We start from the raw sequence: 18,040 nt of genomic DNA, 5'->3' as shown, positions 1-18,040 counted from the left end.
TTGTTTTGTATTCCACTTGCCTCTTCCACTTCATTTGTTATGCTTTTATTACTGTATCTTGTTTTCCTGTTTCCTACACCTTTCACTCCCTTTTCCCCATCTTGCCTGTTTTGCTTTTCTGTCATTATCTCCTTCCTTTTGTCTTTCCTTTTACTATCCCATCCTTCCTGCCTCCCTTCCACAAAACCTGCCTTTCTTGCTTTTTCTATTCCTATTACTGTCACCTGTGCCCTGCCTTCCTTCCTCTCTTCCTTCCTTCTTTTCTCCCATCCTGTCCCTTTCTTGCACAAAAATTTCAAATTTCTTTCTCTTTCTTTCTTTTTCTTTATTTCTTGCCTCCCTTTCTTTCTTATTGTTTACTAAACTTTCTTTTACTAAACCTTATTTCCTTTTACGAAACCCTCTTTCCTTCCTTTGCTAACTCTTCTTCCTTTCCTTCATTCCTTCCTTCCTTTTTCTAAACCTTCTTATCTACCTTCCTTCTACTAAATCTTGTTTCCTTAATTACTGCTGCTGTTCTTTCTTTCATTATCTCCTTCCTTCCGTCTGTCTTTCCTTCCTGTCCCTTCCTTCCTTCCACCCCGTTCCTTCCTCCATTCTTTATTTGTTTCTCTTTCTTTCTTGCCCCCTTTGCTTTCTTCCTTTGCTAAACCTTCTTTCCTTCCTTCATTCCTTCTTTCCTTGCTCCTTTTTTCTAAACCTTGTTTACTACCTTCCTTCTACTAAATCTTGTTTCCTTAATTCCTGCCTTCTTTTCTTGCTTTCTTTTACTAAACCTTCCTTCCTCCCTTCTTCCTTTGCTTCCTTCCTTTTTACCTAAACCTTCTTTGCTTGCTTCCCTTTACTAAACCTTCCTGTCTTCCTTCCTTTTTCTAATCCTTCTTGCCGTCCTCCCGTCCTCCTTTTTCCAGACATTCTTTTCTACCTTGCTTGTACTGAATCTTTTTTCCTTCCTTTCTTCCTTCGTTCGTTCCTGCCATTCCACGGGATGCCAGAAGTACTATGAACCAGTAAGCGGGTTAGCTCTTAAAAATGCAGAAGCAACAGAACATTACAATATGTTGGGAAAAGAGATGAAGAGACAGACAACACAGAAAAAGTTGTCAAAACAAGAAAAGAAAAAGGAGGGAACAGGGGAAATATTGAATGGAGAAATAATCTTTGGCTACAACGAGAAAGAAAAGAACAAAGTGGACAGAGGAAAGACAAAACAGCAAAAGGGCACAGTGCTCGAAAACGAGTCAGGAAGAGTTAAAGAAGAAATCAGAAGGGGCAGGGAAAAGAAAAGAACTAGTGGGATTTTGGGATGTGTTGCGTGGGCTGGCCCTCATATTTTGGGGAACAAAGTACCCACAAAAGTATCTAAAAGGCTATTGCATGTTATCTTGGAGTACAAAGGTCCTTGCATCTAAATGGTAGCAGGTATTCCGTGGTTCTCAGTATTCTTATAGTATAGCTGCGGGTATTTTATCTCATGTATTACAATATTGAGTATTGTCAGCTAGGATCCGGGACAGGCTGTGGAGTGTGTGTCCGTGAGTTCCTGACCTCTGCCTCACCAGTGTCCCTTTACATCCCCTCTTTTCTGAATTCTCTTTAGGGCGTGAAGGGTGAAGCCGGCGCAAAGGGGTCGATGGGGCTCTTCGGTGCCCGGGGGCCAGTGGGACAGAAGGTTTGTGAAGCAGGGCCACGTAACTCGCGTGCAGGTGTGTTAAGACGTGTGTCACAGTGTGAAATGTCATATTGGAGTGCATTATCCCTCAGCTGGGACCCAAATGCCACCGTGCTGTCTAGCTGCCAATCAAGTTGAGTGACAGGTTGCAGGTATGACAAGGGACTTCCAAGGCCATGGAAGAGCGTCTCATGATGCAAATAGCGCAATGTGCTCCTCTGCAGAACTCGAATAATAATGAGCCATACATTGAATCATGCAGACAGCATCACGGATGCATCCTACACTTACACTCCATTAATACAATTCCCTTTTCCAAAATAAGATGTTTTCCCCCCAACAAGTAGTTGAGCAAACATGTAAACAGTAAAAATAAATACTGCTCCCGTTTCGTCATTAAATGGAAGTGTTTGAATCCATTTGATTGTGCATGTGATTAGTGGGCATGTATTTGTTTACTGCAGCCTGGAAGGTCGCTGGGTGTTTGTTTACTGCATCTTGGAAGCTCACTGGGTGTTTGTTTACTGCAGGAAGCTCGCTGTGTGTTTGTTTATTGCAGCCTGGAAGCTCGCTGGGTGTTTGTTTACTGCAGCCTGGAAGCTTGCTGGGTGTTTGTTTACTGCAGCCTGGAAGTTCGCTGGGTGTTTGTTTACTGCAGCCTGGAAGCTTGCTTGGTGTTTGTTTACTGCAGCCTGGAAGTTCGCTGGGTGTTTGTTTACTGCAGCCTTGAAGCTCGCTGGATGTTTGTTTACTGCAGCCTGGAAGCTCACTGGGTGTTTGTTTACTGCAGCCTGGAAGCTCGCTGGGTGTTTTCATTCGCAGCATATAGTAGGGGCCAGGCACACCACAGTCCTGGCAATGGGCGCAAGGAATATTCCAAATGTGGGGGTGACTTGAAGGAAATCCAACTTCTCCTGACAGGTGGACTCCGAGTTGCTCTTCCAGAACGACAATGTGAAGTCCTGAGTATAAGTCCCGGGATGATAGCTTAGCGGCAATGTGCTCGCCTTGGAAACAAGACGACACGAAGCAACACAGGTTCGATCCCGGGGTCCGCGCTTAGAATTCTCTGGGTATTAAGCGCGTTATAAATACGCAACTAAGACATATTCCAGTAACAGCGCCTCAATGCCCCCGGGATGTGTGAGCGCTTTAAAAATGCAAATAAATAAATAAATAAAATAAACTTTCAGACATGGTTATGGCAGCTATGCTCTCAACAAGCCGCGTGGTATTCCCCTGTACCCAGAGCTCTCACAGCTCACCCCTGACCAGGAAATGACTGAGCTGCATCCCAGCATCCCAGCCCTCAGAACCTTGGGAAATGTAGTTACTAGCTGCATGGGTTGCCATGGGAATTTTAAAAGGTGGCCCAGCTCCCTGGCTTTCAGCAGTATAGCATGAGGACTGGTAAAACGTCCTATGCACGAGAAACGTCAATGGCTGCAGGTAGGGCCTTCCAGAGACCATTTCAATGACTTCCAAATCCCACAATTGTGAACCCTACAAGCCTCTGCTGCTCTTGCCTCCGACATTTACTCTGCATCTCTCCTAGCAGTCAAGTGTGCATTCTGGCCCACTCTTCACCCATGACTGCCAGCTGGACACTATTGCTGTGCATCTGACCGGTCCTGTTTTACACCACACTCGATCGTGATATATTTGCCACAATTGTGAGAGACCCTCTACTGAGATTGAACAAGTCTAAATAAGCTTTTGCAATGCTCTCAAGAGGGTTTACAATCACGTTTAAGCCCTCTGTACCATACCGTCAGCAAAATATGTATTTACATGTCAGTCTGGTCCCACCCAGTCCCAATCTTGGGACTACTAGTAAGTTGGCATTGGCCCTTCTAGAAGGGCAGTGGGATGCCTGTCTAGTGAATCTCGTTATAAGATATTTAGGGGCCAGGTCATGAAGGCATTTGTGTGTCAGGGAGACAGATTTAAGGAAGATCTTATCTTTCGTGGAGAGCCATTTGACAGATCTTCTGGTGTCTGAAATATGGGCTTTCTTTGGGAGACTTAGGGCTGCTCCTAGAGCGTTATTTTGTAAGATTTGAATCTTATTTATGATGTATTTGTTGCTACCTACATAAAGGGCATTACAATAATCCAGCTTAGAAAAGATCAATGCTCTAGCCAGATTAATGCAGTTATTAGGAGTTAGGAATGATTTGGTTGCTCGGATGAGTTTACAGGTATAGGCAGTGGCGGAGGCCATTGCGTTTACCTGTTTTTTGAATGATAATGTGGAGTCTAGGTAAAAGCCAAGAGTTTTTACCTCCTTGGCCACAGCAATGATGTTATTGTCAATTTCATATGAGTAATTTTGGCAGAGTTTGTTAATATTAGGTGTAGTACCAAGAATGAGGAGTTCTGTTTTGTCATCATTCAGGCATAGTCCATGTGAGGCCATCCATGCCTGGATGATGAGGTACACTCCGTTTACAAAGGCCAAATCCTTTTCATAATACCCCGTCAAAGGGATGAGGATCTGGGTATCATCAGCGTAGTTCGTGTAGGTGATACCCAGACCATCGAGATCATCGAATAGGGGCTTCGTTAAGATGTTGTACAAGGTGGGTGAGACGCAATAGCCCTGTGGCACGCCGCAGGCAATGGGCGTAGGGTCAGCAGCTTCTAGCGGTGAGAAGACGCACATTGTTCTGTTACTGAGGAAGGATTGAATCCAGCCTGTTGACTCTTGGGAGAAGTGTGCGGACGACTCAAGGTGATTGCACAGGATCTCATGGTCGACTAAGTCAAATGCTGCTGAGAGATCAAGGAGCAGCAGTAGTGCTGTCTTGCCCTCGTCTCTCAGATCGTCAATTTGTGTCTTGAGGACAACCAAAGCAGTTTCAGTTCCGTGTTGAGGTCTGAAACCCGATTGCCGGATTCCTAAGAGATGGTTGTGTTCTAAATATTGTTGGATTTGTAGATATGCCATTTTGTTGAGGATTTTGAGCATGAAGGGTACTGTGGTAATGGGGCGGTAGTTCGTAGGGATGGAAGGGTCTAGGTTTTGTTTTTTGAGGAGTGGGAGGACCCAGGACTGTTTCAGATTGTTAGGCATCGTGCCTGAGGTGAAGGATGCATTTATTAATTTGGTAATGAAGGGTGAAAGTTTGCGAGCTGCATCTTTTATGAGTTTTGCTGGGCATAAGTCGCCATGGCAGTTTGACGGTTTAAGAGTGAGGATAACTTTCTCAACCTCTTTAATAGATACTTTGCGGAAGTTGAAGTGAGAGGTGGAATCATGTGGGGGGGTCAAGATGGGAGGCGTCACTGTCACGTTGTTGTTGCTAGGTTTAGTGGTAGTGAGAAGGGTGTCCTTTTTATGATGAATCTTAGTTTGCAAAATAGTGATTTTATTAGCCAAATCATTTTGAATGCGTGTGCACCAGTTTTTATCCTTAAGGCAAGAGTGTGGAGTTTGGATAGGAGATTCTACCTCCTTCAAGATTGCAAAGAGCTCTTTAGTGTTAGACTTAGCTTGCGTAATTCGGAGGTTGTGTGAAGTTTGTTTGGCGGAGATTATTTCTTTTTTGTAGAGGGCCGATTGCTTCCTTAGGTTGTTCTTATTGGTCTCTGATGGATCAAGTCTCCATAGTTTCTCGCAGCAACGTTTCTCAAGTCTGAGTACTTTTAGTTGTGGGGAGAACCAGGTATTCACGTGTTTGCTCTTTCTAATCTTTAGGGGTTCTGTGGCATCAAGGGATGATAACATGACTTTGTTGTACGAGTCTACCATGGTGAATGGGTCTATGTGATCTGGGATAGAATTGAGAGGAGGTAGGATAAAGGGGATGAGGTTTTCAGGAGTGATGTTTCTTTTGTTTCTGGTGGGGACTGCTGGGGCTACACTGTCAGTGAGCAGAGGAAGTGAGGCTTCTAATGAGAATGTAATCAGGTGGTGGTCAGACCAATGCTGGGGCATTATGGATAGTACCGTGATTGGGCAATTGTGCTCGGCAATCCAGTCGAGGGTTCTACCTTTTGTATGGGTAGGGCATATAATCTTTTGGATGAAACCTAATTCCTCTAAGGAGTTGTTCATTTGAGTGGTATTAGAGTCTAGAGGGTCATTGAGTCCCAGATTAAAATCTCCTAATACAAGTCTCTGGGAAGAGCTTTTCAAGTTGTTAGATAGGATATTTGTTAGTTCTTCTTCGAAGAGTCCTAGCGGGCCTGGTTGATGGTAAATAAGGTGGATAATTACAGACTGTGTTAGTTATAGTTAACTTAGCTGTGAGGGCTTCACATGAATCTGTGCTATGAGGTGGAGCAAGTTTCAACGTAAGGTTGGTTTTATGTATTATTGCAAGACCTCCGCCTCGAGAGGTGGTACGATCTAGTCTAGGAAGGGTCTAGTAATCTGGAGTGGCTAGCATAATTGCTGGGCCAGCTGCAGGGTGGAACCAGGATTCTGTAATGGCTAGGAGATCTATGTTTTAATTTAGTAATAAGTCTGCAATCTCAGTTGCATGGGCGACCATAGAGCGTTCATTTATGAGTGCACCTTTTATCGTCGGCTGAGCTGATTGGGGCCGTGCCTTGGGAGTGCATTTTGGGGTCGTAGCGGTCTCTCTGAAGAGCCTACTATTAAGTTGAAGGTGGCGTCGACTAGTTTTGCATGGGCCAGTAGTGGCGTTGTTAGGCACTTTTTTAGGTAAAGAGTCATACAGTCTTGGGAGTCTTGCACGTAGTTTAAGGTTCCTCTGTATTAGGGTGCAAGGTCTGGTAGTCATGTTAGTCTGCTTGGTGGATCTGTGTACAGGTAACAATGGTGGGAGGAGTTGTAGCATAGTGAAGTCTTGTAAAGTGATTATATAAAGGAGGGCTCTTAGTAGTGTCATATAGAGCAGTGGTAGGTACATGGTGTATGCGTGCGGCTATATGTGATAAGTGGGCGGTAAAGGTGTGCATGGTCTGAGTGCTAGTGGGCTGGAATCCAGGATGGGACCTTGAGTTGGGTCATGCGTGTAGACCTTTGGGAGCACAGTTCTGGGTTTCGAGACTGGGATGGAGAACGCAGCGTAGAGTAATGCTGAATAAGAGGAACATGGGCTTCAGTCTAGCAGATCACATAGGTTAAAGTGATGGCAAACTGAAGTGCAACAGAGGCTAGTGACTTAACGTTCACATAGGCTAGGGTAATAACAGGATAGATTGTTGTGGAGACAGTTATCTGCAAAACACATGTGTAGTAGGCTAAAGTGTTATACAAGGCTAGTGACTAGACATTTTACAGGCTAAAATAGTTTCGAAATATCATGCAGCATGAGTCTGCTGATTAGTAAATCACTTGGATTGAATAGTGCCAGAGTACACTGCGGCGAAGACTATTGGCTAGAAATTCACGCAAGTTGCAATAGTAACCTACAGTAATAATAATGCCGTGTAAAGTGCGTGGTACGCAAGGTACGCGGTGCATGAGTGTAATTATGGGAAGAGTGGGCAGACTACTGTGCAGCTCATATGAGCAGCAGTGAACACTCGCAAATGCGGCGTGATTAGTTGGATTTGGCTAATACAATGAAGCTAGGCAGGTGCAGTTGAGCGTTCTCTAAACATAACGGCGGTAGATTCCACGGGAGTCGCGGTCTTACAGGGCTTGTAGCCTAACATGCAGCAGATCATAGGCAGCATATACAAGGACAGTAAGTGTTGGTAGCACATGCATAGGGTAAAACTAATCAAAATAATGCAAGTATAGACAAGTGCATAGATCAGGTGGATCAACATGTACATTTGTACCTTGAGTGCCTTAACCGGCTCAAGCGTAACACGCTGACACGCAGGTGACGCTCGGTCAGCTCAGTCAGGGGCTGGCCTTCTCTCTGGACTTCACTCGCATTGGCCGGCTCTCGCCTGTCGGTGATAAGTGGCAGGCTATGTTGCTGCTTGCAACCAATCCCAAGAAGGCAGCAGTAGATGTTATGCAGTCAGGCATACACCCAGGACAGGGTCAGGCGCGGCCAGCACAAAGCACAGCGGCCACCTTAGAGGATTCTGAACAGACGAACTTCTGTGATTACAAACTGCACATGGGCAATTTACACATGGGGTCAGCAGTCGGATGGGTGGGTAGCTTACCAGATTTTAACAGGCAACGTAATTCAGAATAAAATCAATTTTAGGAAGGAATTCGGCTATGACGCTCCGTGATGATAAGAGGTGCTCTAAGGCAGCAGATAATATGCCTGGAGCTTACCTCTGGATTCCGACATCTCGGGGGCGATTGCAGCTGCTCTGGCAGCATGCAAATGGCTGGTGGAGCTCCTGCTCGTATTTTGCACACACTGGGGCTCGGCTCAGTCAGGGGGTGGCCTTCTCTCTGGCCTTCCGTCGCATTGGCCGGCTCTCGCCTGTCGGTGATAGGTGGCAGGCCATGTTGCTGCTTGCAACCAATCCCCAGGAAGGCAGCAGTAGATGGTATGCAGTCAGGCATACACCCAGGACAGGGTCAGGCGCGGCCAGCACAAAGCACAGCGGCCACCTTAGAGGATTCTGAACAGACGAACTTCGGTGATTACAAACTGCACACGGGCAATTTACACGTGGGGTCAGCAGTCGGATGGGTGGGTAGCTTACCAGATTTTAACAGGCATCGTAATTCAGAATAAAATCAATTTTAGGAAGGAATTCGGCTATGACGCTCCGTGATGATAAGAGGTGCTCTAAGGCAGCAGATAATATGCCTGGAGCTTACCTCTGGATTCCGGCATCTCGGGGGCGATTGCAGCTGCTCTGGCAAAACTGCTGTAAACTGATGATCCCCAGGTTTTTAGGGCTAAAACTGCCATGATATCTCACCATTGACTCTGCTGACTAGGGCTGATGGGAGTTGCAGTCTAAAACATCTGGAGGGCCCGAGATGGCCTAACACTGTTCTGGTCACAGAGAGCAAGGGGTCCATAGCTGCATTATCCTCACTACCCCTACTGAAAATTATCATGGAGTAGTAACCAAGGACTAAATCCAATGGACGCACATACCGACGCACAGACCTCACAGTACTGCCCTACTGTTAAAAGATGGCTGCCCAAATGCTGGCTACCCACACGTTGTACAGCCCTCCGCTGCTCTCAAACTACTCAGCACGAATAAAAAAATTAAAAATAGCCTTTTCTACTCAATTGTGCTGACTGGGAAGGGTCAATATTTATATTATAGTTCACGCTGACTAACCAGAGGAGAAATAGCCATTTATCAGCCTTGTCTTGTCCTGGGACAGGCAAGCACGAACATGCTGGGCAAATGTCCTCTGAATGAGAGTTACATAACAGGTGTATTTGTAAAGCACACATTCACCCCTAAAGGGGTATCTTGGTGCTAATAACAGATGTTTATGGCTACCCAACTTAATGGTAATAATTTTATCGACTTCAGAACTATGAATGGCTAAGTGGACCTGGCGGGATTTGAACCTGTGACCATGAGGTTAAACACAGGGCTCTGTAGTGGATGCATTGGTCCACTGTGTCACAGACCAAGCCAGAGTACCAACAGCAACTTTCTTATCGGGTGAGATTAGGGAAGTTCAGCTGTACAAATACCCTACTTTATAGAATGGTCAGGGGCGTGTGCGCGTTGGGGGCAGAGGGGGTTAGAGGGGGTTGTGGGGGGGGGGGGCGGGGGGATTTACAGCCATGCTTTAGTTTACAGTGCATTACCAGTCATGATCTCCAAACCTGGCTGTTTTTCTGTCTTGAGTTAATACTGAGATGAAATACACAACTCAAGATTGAATGTATTGTTCATTACGTGGAGCTCAGTCTGTGCTGTGTGCATATGTGTGCGGTTGCCTACTAGTTGTAACCTTTGTTAGCAAGTGAGGTGCTGGTGGGCGCGCGCAATGCCAGGATCTAAATGTCGCGTCATTTCTCTTTTTAACAGGGTGAATCTGGCGAACCGGGTCTCCTCGGCCTTGCGGTGAGTCAACATCTCCACGTGTATTTATGTGTTTATTTTAGAGGTTTAAGATCACGCCACATGCAGTCACTTCTTATTGTCTGATGAGTCCGCGTTTGGGAGTTTTTGTGGCCTGCCTGGATGTGCTTTCAGACTCTTTATGGTTTCATCGTGGGCTTTTTAAACTTGAACGTTTATTTTGTTGATGTTTTAACATTTTCTTTTTAGCCGTTGGGTACTTCTCCTCACATTTTTCGACTATTTTGTTGTCGATGTTACATCGCCAGTAATACTGTAGGGAAGGCATTTTGACTTTTTAATGGATCCGTTCGTATTCACCCACCTTACAATGTTTCCCTACTGCTTGACAACAGATGTTTTGTGATGTACCGCTGTAGTGCGAGAGAAGGTCTAATTTCTAGTGTGTTGACCTTTGTTTAGACTGAGTATTTGTATTAACCTTTACCTTGGCAAGTCCAACGTGTGTTCTTTTGTTGTGCTGGCTGTAATCTGAAGGCTGGTCCTCCCAACCTTTGGAGATCTGACCTTTTATGGAACAGTGAATGACTCGTTGTACACAAAAGAAATCTTTCATGTATGTGTGTTTGGTGTACGTGTGTCGTTGTGTGTATGTGTTTTGCTCTGTGTGTGTGTGTGTTTTTCCTAATGTGGGGGCGCATGTCTTAGGGGTGGTGTGAGGGTGTGTGTTTGTGTGTAGTGTGTCACTGGATATTCGAGCATATTTCTTCTCTGAATGCATATTCCAAGTACATTGCCGCCGCTTTCTTTTCATCATAGCGTATTGTATGTGTGCATTGTCCTTACCCCTCATTCTGGCACACGGTGTGCACACTGGCGTGCTCTCCTGCCCGACTCTGGGAGCTGCCAGGAAGGTGACTCACTGGTCCGGGTGCCACCCCAAGCCAGTGGATGTTGGACCCGGGGTTGCATGGGGAAGATCCGCTGGCCACCTTACCCTGGTCCCCAACACATGGCAGGAGACAATCACATTTCCTTATCACAGGCCTGTCATTGGGAGTCCAGTCCCTTCTCGCCCTACTGGCCTTTCAGGGCAGACCAGCTCTAGAGGATTTGACCCTGACCCACACCCTTGCAATACCCAACAGGCTAATGGGGGAGCTCCCTTTCTCATTTCAGAGAATTTAAAACTCCCCCAATCCAGAGCCAAATCACACATCCTGAAAATAAGAGTATTCCCTTTACGGGAGACTCTTGCTATGTAATCGACAAAGATAGCGCGTGCAGTGCTACCATTGACGGTCCATTTGGCACAATAAAGGAATTAGCTTTGGCTATCCATGGAATCCATAACGCGTGCCACAGTTTCGCAGATACAATGTTTCTAGCCCAGGACTTCCCAACGACGAAAAAAGGGTATCCGGTAATATTATCCCCATAAATAATGTCGCCGGACATATAGTCACTGAGAAACGGCATAGGTGACATTATTTATATGGACACTATATGAGGTAAATGGGAGCGGGGGTTGAAGGGGTGTCGCCCGCACCCTTTAAAAAAAAATGTGGGGGTTGTGGAGGTCTCCCCGGTAGGTTCCATATGGTACTATTGGCGCAAGAAAAACGGCACCATTCTTGTATGGCGACATTTTTGCGGGGATATTAGCTCATGGAACCGAAAAAAGCTGATGTGGGAAATGGCATTTCAACACCAACATTCTCTGGCAACCAAAGTGTATGCTCTGTAAATAATTAATCATGCTACCCCACCTGCACAATAGTATCAGCACATAGGAAGATATAGAAAGTGTACCCAGTGTGGTTCCATCCGGTAAGTCTCACAGGAACTCGTATTCTGAAAACAACATGACCCCCAGCTCAGTGCAGGAAGTCTTACGGCGGATCAGCGGAGCGAATCGAAACATCCAAGTCGGCAGAGAGGCCAGATATAGGCTTGGTCCAATCCCCTAACTCCAAGTAGCCCCAGAAGCACTCAGGGAAGCTACCCAATCCCAGCCGTCACTCAACACTCACCGGTGCAGACCCTCCCAGGGAGAGAAGCTATGTCTCCGGTTCCAGCAACTGAATGTGGGTTGTTGAAGTAGGTTATGGCTGGCAGTTGGAGGAGTTTGTGAGTTTAAAGCACTTTGGAGGCTGTCAGAGTCAGGAGGGGGAGAAGTAGCCAGGAAGATTTGGAACATCAGGATTATGTGGTAAGATATTTAGTAGGTGGTACAGATCTGGATGATGTGGTAGTCAAAGGAGGTGCTGGTAAGGGTAACATCATAGTAGATGGTTGTATTAGGAGTAGGTGATGCAACTTTGGAGGAACATCAGTGGGTGGAGAAGTCTTGGAGGATACAGTGACAAAAAAGGGGTTAGCAAAAGTCTGCAAGAGGTGGTAACACCAAGAAAGGGTGGTAAACCCAAGGAGGGAGGAGTTCATAACAGCAGGAGGAGATAGTGACAAAGAAAGTGAGAGTAGGAAGTTTCCAGTAGGCCAGGTTGTCGCTAAGCAGGATAAGACAGTGGGAGAAGAAACGAGAGACGGGAAGGTTGCCATCAGAGCAGTGAGGCAAGCGGAAAGGCGGTCTAAAGGTGGAGTGCTGAAGGTGGAGAGGGGGGATGGGTACAGGGGACCCCTGGTTCCAACTCAGGTGTACTTGCATCTACTGGCTGACTCCCGAAAGAGGATACAATATTTCCTTACATCTACTGGAGGCAATACAGCAGGAACGCAAGGAGAAACGTAAAGAAGTGGATTCTGGACTCAACCAAGAACAATACAATCTCAGTGCACACATTGGTTTTGGAAGGAGCGGGAGCTTGCAAACTAGAGATCACTCATTTGTGAGATTCCAGAATTCTGTTCTGCTGGAATGTGGCTAGTAATATTTCTGTGCATAAATTGTCTTTCTCAAAAACGGCTAAGCTCCTGCTTCTTGGGCAGGGCTCCAGGTCCCACAGAACCGAAGGCTCTTCCTGGTGCAGTGCGAGAGATTCCACTGCTGGGTAGGGGGTAACTAGTGTTGGGCCTCTCGGCGCTCTGATGCAATAAGCGCGACTGTCACCAGACACGTAACAAACACAAGATCTTTAGGATCACCATCATTTTGCCCCGCCAGGACCATCACTCACTAGTCTGGGGAGGCACTAGCCCCCTGCGCCACTCTCCTGATGGTCCCCATGCACAGGCCGTGCACTTCATCGCAAGGCATTTTGAATATGTCAAGTTTGGCTGGTCCAATCTTCAAAGGTTGTGAGGTAGGCATCAGATCTGAGTAAGGTCTACCTGCATGCCAAACACCTTGAAAATCCAGGAGGACAATTTCGAGATATGCATTCTGAAAACCCAGTGCAAAAAAGACCGTTTTTGGCACATTCGTTTTTTACATGGGAGCATCCATGTAAGTTATTCAAATCAGGCAGGTGTGTTTGACGGTGGCAAACTATGTTTGTGCCAAATGCAGTGAACTTTCTTCCTATACTTGGTCAAAACCAAAAGAGGAAAAAGTGTCTCCTATTCTTATTTAACCTCAACTATTATTATGCAAGTATGGTTACATTCTAAAAATCCGTTTTAGGCGGCTTATAACTTTGGCACGGTTTGATGCATCGCCGTGAAACTTTCTGAAAATAATACAGACCCAACTGAATTTTTTTAGAATGTTTTGTGAGTCTTGGTCAAAGTGGGAGCAAAGCCATGGAGGGCTTCCTATAAGGTACATTTACCCATTCCTTTCGCACAGACAAAAGTGGATTTCACATACACCCGAACCGCTGCATGGCTGAGGACCTTGCGTTTGGTCTCACTCACGATCCTTTCGTAGGCTGGTGAAAATCAGTTCAGTGGTGCTTTTAAATCTGCCAAAAAGTAGCCAAAATGTGACCCAAAAAATGTAGCTACTTTTGTGACTTCATTATAATTAGGGCTCCCGGTTTTACCATTTTAGTGATTTTTACACATAACTACAGATGGAAATAACTCTGTATCTTTCAGTATTTATTTGTAAACATGGGAAATGCATGTGCCTTGATTAGATATTTGGGTGACCAACTTGCCTGGCAGGCCAATGGCTGTGCAAAGTAACACAATACATTGATTTAGTTCCCTATGCAATTATTTAAAGGGCTGCAGAGCTGTTTATCCTGTCAGCAGGAGGAGTAGCTTTGTGTTTCTATGGTGAAAATGGATGTTGGCATGTTGTGCATAGACCCCGCTCGATGAGCTTCCCGTTGCAGGAAACAAGACACAACATGTTTAATTTGAATGAAGGCAAAAACACTAGGTGAAATCTATTTGTTTTTAAAGAGCAAATATAGATGTGGATAAATACAGGTAAAATTACTAAAAAATAAATATGGATAAATACTGATGAAAATGCTGAAAAAATAAATACCATAAAACCGGGAGCCAAAAATATAATCCGTAGACCCGCAGGGCTGTTAGCTGGTGCTTTGGCTATGTTGGGGCATGACCCAGGGCCATCCTCCGGGCAGAGTGGCCAGGCCTCTAGGGTCAGTGACTCGCTGACCCAGAAGGGGGTGAACTGTGATTTGGCCTGGGTGTTGGCCAAGGCCACTGACAACAACTGGTGCGTTGGCGAGGCCGGGAGCTGGCTGAAAGGCACTCCACAGGCAAAATGGCCTGTAGCTTGCAGGCCCACAATGGGACAAAGTGGTCACTGGGCCTGGCCAACTGATGACATGAACTGTCTCATGGCTAGGCAGGAACCATTGCTTGCTGAAGGCCAGCCACTGGGAAAAGTGGCCAGAGACCATAGCGCCACAATAAGCACAAAGTGGCTACTGACCCTGTCTGCAAGCGAGGCCCAGTGGCCACTGGGAGTCACTTGGTGGGTTCCATGGCATAGTCAAAACCCCTACAACTGGCAGTTTGGTCTCTGCAATGTCCACAAGCCACCACAATACCACCTGACTTCTGTGGGTGGCTTTGGTCATTTCATTTCTGGTTGGACCTGGCATGCCACACATTTTAAAAAGAGCCATACTGTAGCCCACTTGAGACACCTCGACCTTGGGGAGGTGTATTGCTCGCCCAGAGTGCACGGACAGTCATTAATCACCAGCGCAATTGCAGAGCCAATACTTTAAACGCAGGTGGACAACGCAATTACTTACAACCACACACACAATTAGAAAATAATGAGCACTTATACGGCTATTTATTCAAATCTTGGAAGCAACAAGTGATAACACAGAAATAAATCACAGAAAAGACAGAGAATTTAAAAGAAAATACATCACCGTGGGCGTAACTGAATCCCTCATCTCACCAGAAGCGGCTGGAAGACCCCGATAACAGCCAGGCCGAGAGCACAACAGCCCACAGGTATGCCGGACAAAGGCGTCCCCCTTCCAACTGAGGTCTTTCTACTTGTCCCGTCTGACCGTTGAGGGGTTCCGCATATATGCACTCCTCAAAAAGGGGTGGTAATTTCTCGAACCTTCTGGCAATGCACTTGCGCATTGATGGGCAACCGTTGGTTGCCAGCTGGGTCAACCGACAGTAACCTCAAGGAGCAAAGCGCCACGGAAAACAGTCCCATAACTCATAACAAGACATAACAAAGCCAGCTTTCCCAGCAGAATGTCCTTGACTGCATACCAGGTTTGGAAAGCATGTTTTCTTCAGCAAAGTAAATTCAGCTCTCAGCAAAATAAGTACAGCTTTTCACTGCGGCATGAAGTAAATATCCATTATGGCTCTGAGTGCCCCCAGAATACACTGCGCACCAGCGCTATGTTTTAGCTCAAGCATAACAATTCCACCCTTGGATATTTATCTTCCATAGCCCAGTGGCAGAGGAGCCGGTCTCTGAAACAGACGAAATATTAAAACTAAGTTGGGAATGCATTGAATACAACAACAACAAGCTATTATGATAGCTAATATAATGCAAATACAATCAAAAGCGTAACGCAGTGTACCCCCAATATCAGGAATCCATGAAAATAACCAATCCCACAAATTCCCAGTATGATCTTGGGACACTTGAGAAATGAGATCCCTTAAAACACGAATATGACTTTCAATGGATCGTGAATTGTCACTTAGATTGAAACACATACCTTCAATTGCGTTACAACCTAAATTATGCTTTAGCAATAGATAATCAACAGCAGCCCTGTTTTGCAAAGTTGCTGTTCTAATAACCTTGCTATCAAGGAGTAACTCTTCTAATGCCTGAGAAGTATGATTGAGTCCTTTGACTACTAAACATGCTAATTTGATCAAAGATTTGTAACCCCCAACAGCTAAACCCCAAACTCCCACTAATGAAAGGGTTAATGCTAGAACCTCAGCTTCTGATAGCAAATGCACATGTGAATCACAATCGGGGGATTGACCCACAGACTCAAACGTTGACCTTTTGCCTCGAGATATCGCTGGGTGTAAAGGGAACATCATTAGTCCTAATCGAGTTAAGGCACATGGACCTCCGGAAATGTATGTGTATGTGATGTTGCCACATGCAAAGAGCCATCCTGTTGGAAGTTTCACATGATTCAAATGACTGGCAGCTATCACCGTATGATTACAAGACATAGGGCCTCATTACACGGAAGGCGGTGAACCATGGCGCTATTAGCGCCATGGTTCATGCCGGTAAAATACCGGCACGGCCTTGGTGGAAAGGGGAATTACTGCCCCATTCAAAGGTTGGCGGGGCGGTAATTCCCCCTTCCACCATTGCCCTTCCCCATTCCCATTTTTGCCCCATAGGGCTCTATGGGAATGGGGAAGGCACTAATTACGGTACCGCAAATTGCGGCACCGTAATTAGCTCCACTGGTCCCTCTGCGGGTTGGTTTTTAACGCCTGCAAAAAGCAGGCGTTAAATTCCCCAACCCGCAAAGGGACCTCGTAGTAAGGTGGTAAGGATTTACCGGTACCGGTAAAATACCGGTAAACCCTTAACGCCTACCGTGTAATGAGGCCCATAGTGTTATTCACACTGGTACATGTGCGTGGAATTCGTGAACACAATCGTTTCTCGAACACAGTTTGATTTTGCTGTTTGGTTAAATTGAGCTGTTGGCATTTGCCAATTTCTTTTGCACACATCACCTTGAGTTATATTATAGGTTTTAATGCGTGTCAAATTTCTCCATATGCTGTTTCCTGGCAAAACCTGCAGTACATAGATGGAAAAGGATTGCCTGATATCGGAATCTTGAACCAAAGAATCATTGTGCGTGATGCTGAAAATATGTTTTAGAACCGAACTGGCGTCGGCACTGCTACTAAGCACGTAGTCAGCAAAGCTTCAGCATTGGGCACGTCAGTAAGGCAAAAGTGCGTAATGTTGAGCACCTGTTGTGCCAGGTGTGTCCACATATTCTCCGTTTGGGCGATCATGGGAGAATGTTTTCGCCGCCCTGAAGATGCCTCTCGCATAACTGGCATCAATGTTGTTTTCACTTGCGCCTGACGTGTTTGCCGCATTTCACAAATCCATGTCTTCGGTCTGGCTGGCTTTTCGGCATCGGCATAGGGCTGCTTTTGGACATCATTACTCATCATTATCAGTTTCTCCTTGATCGCTGGCACAGATGTGACATTTTTCATTGGTAGCAGCATGCCGTTTAACTCTCCCGAACGGAGTCCATTTAGTCCCACAATCACACCAGCCAGACACAGGATCTACAAGGCAAACCCAGAAAAGAAATATCAGTGTTGTAAATCACTCTCTCAGGTAACATTTGTCTGCGGGCACATATTGCCATTTCTTTCTACCAGGCTCCATTACTAAAACTACTTGGTCTTTGCCTGATGCAATGACATCTGTGGGCACTGGTGAGCCACTTGGCCTTTCCACCCACACCTTCGCACACGGTACCATACTGTCTGAAGAGCCAAAACCACGATCCCCAGGGGTAGTTAACACTGTAGGAGGCTCCCCCTTCTTAATCATGGGCAACTTAACAGGGATAATAATTAATTGGGCCACCCAATTGCCCTTGTGGATCGGTAACAATTGGTCCCCACTATTCATCAGGATGACTTTGATCTGGCCTTGGTAATCAGCATCAATTACCCCTCCCAACACTTGAACTCCCTTCAATGCTAGGCCAGATCTAGGGGCAATCCATCCCATATGCTCTGGGGGAATTTGTACTCTAATCCCTGTTTCAATTACAACAATCCCTCTTGGGTCTAATCTGATTTCCTCATGGGAATGCAAGTCTATCCCTGCTGACTCTGGAGTCGCCCGATAGGGAGCTAAAGCACCCGGGGTAATTTCCCAGTACAATAGGGTTTCTCTGACTGAGTTGGGTTGAATCTGTAAAGCAGGAGTCATTAGCCGCATCAAAGGAGTTTCATGCTCATTCACAGGCCTATTGTTTAGCACTTGCACCGCATCAAACACACGATCACGCCAGCCTGCCAAATTGCCATCTCCAGATTTGCGCAGCTGTTCTTTCAACAAACCATTAATTCGTTCAA

At 45.9% G+C, this 18,040-nt stretch overlaps 1 protein-coding gene across 1 annotated transcript in view; it reads left to right on the top strand.

The window, feature by feature from the left end:
- Window positions 1-18,040, top strand: part of LOC138514720 (collagen alpha-1(VII) chain-like) — a 1,453,166-nt gene that overhangs the window by 1,120,998 nt on the left and 314,128 nt on the right. Inside the window, exons 87-88 of the mRNA XM_069630120.1 lie at window positions 1,601-1,672; window positions 9,575-9,610. Of these exons, the coding sequence (XP_069486221.1) occupies window positions 1,601-1,672; window positions 9,575-9,610 (108 nt within the window). The remainder of the gene's footprint in view (window positions 1-1,600; window positions 1,673-9,574; window positions 9,611-18,040) is intronic.

This window comes from Ambystoma mexicanum, chromosome 12 (genome assembly GCF_040938575.1).
Source record: "Ambystoma mexicanum isolate Mex_15411 chromosome 12, UKY_AmexF1_1, whole genome shotgun sequence".
In the NCBI taxonomy this organism is placed as follows: Eukaryota; Metazoa; Chordata; class Amphibia; order Caudata; family Ambystomatidae; genus Ambystoma; species Ambystoma mexicanum.
This window is presented reverse-complemented; position numbering and strand designations above follow the sequence as displayed.